The sequence below is a fragment of the Adiantum capillus-veneris genome, chromosome 6, assembly GCF_014529385.1.
Source record: "Adiantum capillus-veneris isolate H3 chromosome 6, ASM1452938v2, whole genome shotgun sequence".
In the NCBI taxonomy this organism is placed as follows: Eukaryota; Viridiplantae; Streptophyta; class Polypodiopsida; order Polypodiales; family Pteridaceae; genus Adiantum; species Adiantum capillus-veneris.
Window position 1 is genome coordinate 162,566,404 of NC_140936.1, and position 8,776 is coordinate 162,575,179.

The 8,776-nt window shown below is 43.2% G+C and overlaps 1 protein-coding gene across 1 annotated transcript in view; it reads right to left on the reverse strand.

The window, feature by feature from the left end:
- Positions 1-2,220, reverse strand: part of LOC147456635 (uncharacterized) — a 71,772-nt gene extending 69,552 nt beyond the window's left edge. Inside the window, exon 1 of the mRNA XM_086515070.1 lies at positions 1,696-2,220. Within this exon, the coding sequence (XP_086371196.1) occupies positions 1,696-2,085 (390 nt within the window). The 5' untranslated portion in view covers positions 2,086-2,220. The remainder of the gene's footprint in view (positions 1-1,695) is intronic.
- Positions 2,221-8,776: the final 6,556 nt, after the last annotated feature.

Sequence of the window (8,776 nt, forward strand, 5' to 3'; positions counted from 1 at the left end):
AGTGACAAGGCAGTTCTTGGTTAAATTCAAGAACTATCCTCCATTGGATGCAAAGTGGATGGAGGAGGAGGACCTAGCAGATACTCCTCAGATTGTGAATCTTTACCTTGAAGCATTTGGATTAGCATAGTCTATTCTAAATGAAACCCCGAACTCAGCTTGGGCGGAATCTGGTGCAACGGGTATGCACAAGTCGCTCCGCTCCTTTGTCAACAGATTGCTTCGATTTTTTATACTAAAGTAACTGATATCTCTTTTTTTGAGTTTCAAGGATATTGTGAGCTAACAGTATTCTGCTATATGACCTTATGAAATGGAACTCCCGATAATATGATATTAATTTGTTCTTGACTTGTTTAAGTGCAAGAACTGATAGATGAAATGATTGAAACCTTTGGGCTGAAAGATCTCAATAGACGTGATTGCAATATGGATTAGTTAATCAGGCATCTATGAGGTCTCGAGTGGATCTAGATGCGATTGCTAAATACGTTGCCGATATATCATGGTCTGAGATCCGAATGAATTTTTGAATGTGATTTGTCATGTGATGTCCTGTGGTGTCCTATGATGTCAAGTGATGTCTTGTGATGTCATGTGATGTGACTGTCGATTGGTACATGTGCTAGATGTGTGTTCCTAGTGCGTTGGTACTAACAGTCAATGTCTACTAAGACAGTTTATGGCCTCTCTGTTTTGCACGCGTAATCGAGGGCGATTACAATGCTTTCAAGAGGGGGGTATGTCACAAACCAGTGGCGTGGCATATCCCTAGGGTTGCAAACCGGACACACACTCTCTCTTGAAGTGGTAGAAGCTGTCGTACGGACTCCCGCAGATTGCGGCGCGATTCACGAAAAAGCAGTACGGACACATGACGTGGCAGCAGCGTACAGATTTCAACTTTTTGGGTCTGCTATATTCTACGCAATGTAGCAAGAGAGAGAGAGAGAGAACTTTATTGAATTGCTTTATTTTACTCAAGAAGACTTGAGAGTGAATGCTTTTGATTTTGAAGCTTTTGGGGCTCTGCTTTTAGCAACCCTTGTAACCTTTATAAGTGTGGGCAGGGCTCCCACTCTGGAGAGCATCTTTACGCAAAGTCTGAGAGTGAGACCCTCCCACTCCCTTGTACTTTGAGTTGCAGATTAATACAAAAAGAAATACCGAAAGGGGCGCCAATCTTTGGGGCCAATATCTCTAGGCACGGAACTCCACCGGGCCGTGTCAAATCAATTGTGAACTGTGAAATGTTTTGAAGTGAATTCCCGTTGTGTCGCGGTAGAATCTTGACTTGGAGTGTCCAAGTCTATTACAAGAGTTCACAATGGTGTACTTTCGCATATGCTACCAATTGTGCCCGTATAATCATTTCAAAAGTAAACTCGTTTGTTATTTGGGATGAAAATCTATATTTCTTACATTGCATGCTTTTCTTGTCTCATTCTGATAAAAGTTCCAACAAGCACTCCGAATGAATGACTTCCCGTGCCCATAACTGTTCAAGATTGCTAAATTGAAGATGTATGAAACCAGAGAGTAGGTCAAATTCGCATTCATCCAATACATACAATACTGGTATGAACTCGCTTTTCATGCAGAAATATTAAATGTAAGGAACCCAAGTGGCATTCTCAGCATACACACGTTTCACCTTACCATATCCAATCTGAAGTAGCAAAGTCAGAGCGATACCTCAGGGAAGAGAACCAGAGCTCCAAATGTCGAAGCCAGCTCCCATAAAAAGCCTGTGTTTTGAGCAAACCATTCAATCTTGCCTTCATTGCCGCAGTACATGAAAATGGGGGAATTGGGCTCGCTGCAGTGCTCTGTGCTGATGAGGTAGCGTTGCTGGAAGGTGGAGGGATGAGGATGGTAGGCGAAGTGATCTACGAGTTGGGTGAAGTAGCGAATATCGTACGTGTCAGCAGTAGCAAGGCTGGCGGGGCGAAGACGGTGAGGATGGGAGAGGAGCCGAGTCGATAGACGGCCCAGGCTCCAAGCCGCAGCGTGATTTGCAACCAAGGCTATGAAGAGCAGGCCAAGCCCTGCGTTCAAGCACCCGTTGGCGACGAGGCTTGCCATAGTCTACGGTCCTCTGCAAGTCAAATTACTGCCGTTGCTTCAATGTGCCTGATTCTGGCTCATCCTGAGCCTCGTCACTAATTACATCTCAATTTTAGAAGGGATCTATGGTTGAAAATCCGCATCGCTTGTCGGCGAAGATCACAACTGTTGATCGCATATGTGAACTTCATGTAAACTAAGTGTAAACTCAAATGAATGTGAACTCATTGTGAACTTGCATGTGAACTCTTCAGGCTAGTGTACTATATTATGGTGGTGAACTCATTGTAAACTCCAATGTGAATTAGGATCGCGATGGGCCAAAACTATGCAATATAATGCTACCATTTTCCTTGCTTAACAAATTACGTTCACAAGCATAGTGGTAAGGCATTCGTCCCATGACGGGGATATCGTGAGGTCAAATCCCAGCTAGCTCATAATTTTTCCTCCAAATGGATTAAAAGGCCCACGATCAACAATGAACGAGGATCGTAGATTCCCTCCAAAAAAGGAGGTGTCAAATAATGTCAGAGCTGAGCGATGGGGTCTGTCAACAAAGTTAATCTTTCACTTCGTTCGCTAACAATTCTTGTTTAAAAAGCTAGCTTCTCATTAATCCACATGGCTGAGGTTTTAAACGACAAGTTCAATGGCTTTTCTTCTCATCGTTTATAATAGCTTGCACGCTTGTGTGAATTGCTCGCAACTCCTTGAATTGAGGCACCTCTCAACCTAGCAGCAACAACAACAACAAAATCATAGAGAGGCACACACAAATTTTTTTCTCAGTTTTCGATTAAGAAAATCCAAGGAAGAAGCAATATTCAGAACACAAGTCAAGCATAGACAAGTAGAGCATGATGAGGAGTCAAAAGCAATGTTCAGGAAAATCTTTTTTCCTAGGTGGTCTTGTTTCTTCCTCCTTAAGATGCAAACCGGCACTACTAGTAAAATCTTCCTAATTTGCAAGATTTTTGAGCCATTTCATTGTAATTTTTGCATGTTTTTCTTCCCTTTTTCCTAGTTTCAAATCGGCTAATCTCGAATTTGAAACCGGCTCTAGGCTAAGCTAAGGCGGACCTTTCTCAAACACTGCTTTGACCAATGGGTTTTTCTTTTCTAACCGAACTGATTGCAGGATATACCCAACCTGGTTGTGGCAAGGATGCTCTAGGTTGTTTTAAGAAGATGCAAATGGAACACTTTTCTCTAAAAGCAATCACCTTAGCTTGCACCTCAAAGGCATGTGGTCGTATGCAAGACCTTTGCATGGGTGAGCAAAATCACAATGCAATTGCTAGTCAGGGGTTGTTGAACAAATATGGCAATGCTTTGGTCAAAATGTATATGCCCTTACAAAAGCACATAAAGTGCTTAATGATCAATCTGCCCAGCAGCACATTAGTGAGTGTGTATGTGAAATGTGATATTCTCATGGAAGTACGAGAAGTTCTTGATGGGATTTTTATTCGGAATGTCATCACTTGGAATGCAAATGCAATGATTACACGACATGCCTAACATAGGTATGGCAAGGAAGCGCTCTATTGTTTTCTCCCATGTCGTCCTTAGTGGTGCTTTGGCCGATATATATGCCAAGTGTGGCATGACAAAAGCACAAATTGATGGGTTGTTCACTTGATGTTGAAGGAAGACCTCTCTCCATATGTATTCACATGTGCTTCCACCTTGAAGGCAAGTGGCCTTGCAAGAAGTTGGCATGGGGGAGAGAATTCACAATGTGATTGCTCGTTAGGGACTATTGCACTAAAACTTTGTTCTTGGATGTGCTTTGGTCGATATGCATGCCAACTTTGGTGTTGTCACAAAATCATGAAAGTTCTTGATGGGCCTCCTCTTTGGAAGGTCATTACTTGGAAGGTGTTGACTGCAAGACTTTTCCAAGATGGTTGGAGAATCAAGAGTTTTCGGACAAAGATTTCATGCTTGGCAATGCTTTTGATCAATATGTATGCCAAATGCGGTGCCCTCATGAAAGCACAAAAAGTTTTTGATGGGCATCCTCTCTAGGATGTTGCCTCTTGGAGTGAGTGGATTGCAAGATATGGTCAACCTGGTCATGGCAAGGAAGCTATGGGATGTTTTTATTAGAAGGCATGTCTCTAATTACAATCACCTACACTTCCACCTTGAAGGCTTGTGGCCTTATATGAGATCTTCAAATGGGTGAGAAAAATCACGATATGGTTGCTAGTCAAGGGATGTTGCAAAAATATGCAGGTGATGCTTTGATCGATACGTATGCCAAATGTGGTGTCCTTCAGAAAGTATCAAAAGTTTTGTTGAGTTATGCAAAATGTCGCCTTCTGGAGTGCGTTGATTGTTGGATATGAGATACATGGCAAGGAAGCTATGGGATGTCTTAGCCATATGCAAAGTGAGGATTCCTACTAAATGAAGTCTCTTGGAGCGCTCTTATAGGAGTATATGCCCAAAAAGGGTAGGCCAATGAAGCCTTGATCTGGATTCAACATGACGGAACCTCTCCACTTGCACTCACTTTTCTCACTGTGCTCAATGCATGGATTGTTGCACGAGGGGTCTTGGAGAGAGATGTTGTGTTGGCTGACATGTGAAAGCACAACAAGTTCTTGATGTCATAAAATCTAATATCTAACCAACCCAAATGAATTTCTCATGTTAAATTGATCATTCAATGTGGGAGAATAAACGAGAATAAGGATTAGAATATAGACATGTGCTTATGGATCTATCTCAATACGGGACCAACGTTAAAGGGGTCCAAATGAGAGATGGTCTGTCAAAGAGCAAGGCTAGCTAATGGAGCTTAAAGACCTTACGGTTAGCTTCATTAAAGACCTCCAAAGTTTAGCGTTAAAGGTCCTTTGACCTTAGACAAGCTAGGGTTGTGCTTGAGGTGGGAACCCGGCCCAAGCTTGAGGTGCTTGTCGGGCTTGTTGATCAAGGTGCTTGTTGTGCTTGCTGACTAAGGTGCTTGAGGTGCTTGATGAGTAAGGTGCTAAGGTGTTCCATGACTAAGGTGCTTGGGGGGCTTGAGCGTTCCACAAAGTCAAAGCACATCCCTACACAAGGGGGGGCGAACCCTCATTGTAGGAGTTAGAGACACACGCCTTCACACAAGTCAAGCCTTGCCTAATGAAGCAACAAGGACACATGTCAAGTTCCTCTCCATGTTGCCCTCATTGTAGGAGTTAGAGAGAGAACACACACGCCTTCACACAAGTCAAGCCTTGCCTAATGAAGCAACAAGGACACATGTCAAGTTCCTCTCCATGTTGCCCTCATAAGGTGCCTAAAGCCTATTGGTTGGCCTCTCAAGGGGTCCAATGATAATTTTCTAATTAAATTAAATGTGTATGCATTTATCAAGTCCTCTGTCTCAAAGGGGAAAGGGGGACACTTGTCCAAAGGCTAGCATGCTTGCTTGATATACACTCTGCATGTGTAGAGAAGTTGAGAGCTTACACCAACACTCTTGGCTATGGAATGCAAATCCAACCAAGAGCCATGCTCCGATGCTTAAGCTTGTAATCTTCTCCATCTTCATTACGATGCTATTATGTATGCTAAGCAAGAAGAGTGATGATAAGTGAGGAACTATTTCTTTCTCCCATGAATGTTTCTTCTTCCTCTTCCCTACCCTCATTCCCCGCTAGCTCTCTCCACCTTTGAAGGTGTTTGAGGCCTTGCAATTGAGTCCGGGGATGGTTAATGCTTTTTGCAAAGATTAATGTTATACTCATGATGCATGAAGCTTTCCATCTTCATTGCATCACCTAGGTCACAATGAACACAAAGATTGTATTGTACCAAGTCTCTCTTGATGGGAGAATCTATAATACAAAAGCGTATTGGAGGGGGGACCGGCTCCACATAAATCGGATCCTTAACTATTGTCAAGTTTTCTAACTCTCTCTGTTGCAAAAGCATTGTTCATGCCAAGTTAATTAAGTATTATGGTTATGTCGCTACTGCTAATTAAGTTCACCCTCTATGTTCTCAAAGTAGTCTCACAAAAATGCTCACTCTAATTTTCTTAATTCCACTATCCTCAAAGTTCATAGGCCATTTTCATTACATTGGTATCAGAGCTATTGGTTTCTCTTTTCTTGCTTAAGAAGAGAGGTCCTTAAGTTTTCCATGAAAGGTTGGGCTTGTTGTTACCATATACATGTGGTAGTGATGTGTGTGAACACACTAGGACCGCCGGGGCATTTTTTCCCTCTTTAGGAGGTTTTTTCCCCCGTGCATTGTATATACGCCCATCACTCTAGGGCTATCTATCTTTCCATTGCACACTAAGAAACACACTCTCTATTGTGTGCCTTGAGCTTCCTTCGTCTTCTCCAAGCTGTGTGTGTTTCTCTGCAACCCTAATTCCAACAATTGGTATCAGAGCAGGTCACGTCCTCCCGGGCTTAGTCGCCAGCTGCTCCAGCACACGCCTGCTCACTTTCTCCGTTTTCAGTGAGCTTTGGCGAGCGTTCGCAGGTCGACAAATTTTTTGGGTACACTCGTAGAGCTCGGTCTGCTCAGAATTTTGATTTGGGCTCATTTCGGCCTCCGATTCCACTACGGGCAGTACTGCACAGGCTATTTCGTCATTTTGTGCAGATTTTTTGTCAGTGCCAATTTGTGCATAACAGGTGCCTTATAGTCTTCTACGGTTTGTGCTATATAGCACAAGTTGTTCCCGCTCCATTTCTCCTATTTTCGGGCAGTTTTCACATCAGGTGCAGCATTTACCATGGCTGACAACAACAACACAGATGTGTTCAAGATGTTTGCTGCTGAGGACAGGTTGGATGGGGACAACTACCCTATGTGGGCTTATATGATGCAACATGTTCTTGTGTCAAAAGGTGTCTGGAACATTGTGCAGGGCATTGATGTACGTCCTGGTTCTGAAGATGTAGGCGATGTTGAGGATGTTGCAGGTCTTGCTGCAAGGATTGCAGCTGTTAGAGTTGTTTTGCCTACGACAGAACAAGCTCGTTGGGATGTTAAGGATGCGCAGGCTCATGCATTGATTGCGTTGTCTGTGAAGCGCACCATTATTCCTCACATCCGTTCAGCAAAATCTGCAAAACAGGCTTGGGATATTCTAGCAGGTCTTTATGCAAGCCGCAATGAGGCTAAAATTGCTTTGCTGCGTAAAGAGCTAGAGTCGAAGATTATGCATGAGGAAGATGATATGGACACTTTCCTTGCTAGTGTCAAGGATATCAATGAGCAACTCATTTCTGCAGGTGAAGTCATTTCGGACAGTTCCCTTGTGCAGACTGTTCTTGATGCCTTACCAGATTCCTACCATACTTTTGCTAGTACTTGGAGACTCATGACCCAAGGAAATCTTGAAGTTGTCAAGTTTGATGCATTATGCACATTGTTGTTGCAAGAGTCACTTTCTAGAAAAAACAGGACTAGGCAGCGTGCAGTTGAACAGGCTTTTATTGCTTCTCAAAGAAAGGGTGGTAACAGTAATGCAGCCACTTCTTATGGTTCTGCAGCGAGTGACAAAAATTCTGTTCCTAATGCTTCTGCTGGCAGCACTTCGTCTGGCAATTCTGGTGATAAGGGCAAAAAGAAGATGCGTTGCCATTATTGTAAAGCCAATGATCACTTGATCAAGTCGTGTCCTAAGTTGAAGGCCAAAGACGCTAAGAAGAAAGAGGGTGGTTCCACTGCAAATGCTGGTTCCAATACAAATGCAGCCATTGTTGAGTCTTCTGTGAAAGGAGATTGTGATGCTGATGTTGATGCAGAATGGGCTTTTAGCGCATAGTGCACTTACAATCCTGCTGTCCATGATGCATGCTTGTCAGTTGCTGCAGATTCACATGTGTGGTATTTCGACAGTGGTGCTACAAAGCACATTACCTCACATCGTGAATTGTTTACCTCTCTCGAGTCAGTCCCTCATGGGAACTCAGTCACTTGTGCCAACAACGCCTCTTATCCAGTTCAGGGAGTTGGAAAGATTGTGCTCACTGCTGCTAATGGCAGTTCCTTCACACTTGTTGATGCACTTTATGTACCTGGGATCAAGAAGAATCTCTTGTCTGTATCCGCACTTGCTAGACTTGGACTTGTAGTCAAATTTGTGGATGACAGATGTACAGTTCATGATCTTAGTTTTGGTGATGAAATTGTTGCATCTGGGCTTTTGTGCCGTGGGCTGTATAAGCTCACTTTGTATGACAAGTGTGGACAAAATTTTGCAAATGCTGTTGCAGATTCAAGGGCTATTTTAGATGCAAAACTTTGGCATGCACGTTTTGGTCATCTGAATTTTGCCAGTTTGCTGCGTTTGCAGAAATCTGATATGGTTGCTTCTTTGCCGCCTCTTGAAGCACCTGTCAAACATATTTCTGAAGGCTGTATTCTGGGTAAAATGCAGCGTTCTAAGTTTCCAAAGGATGGTTCAGTTAGGGCCACATGCAGGTTGCAGCTTGTGCATAGTGATGTTTGTGGGCCCATGCAAACTCCGTCCTTGGGCAATTACCTGTACTTCCTGACTTTCATTGATGATTACTCCAGGCATGCATGGGTATTTCCGCTTAAAGCGAAGTCCGAAGTTTTTATGTGCTTCAAACAATTTTTGGCTATGGCTGAAAATGTCTCAAAATGTACTATGGGCACCCTCCGTTCCGATCGAGGGGGGGAGTATATGTCTCATGAATTTAATGCATTTCTGGCTAGT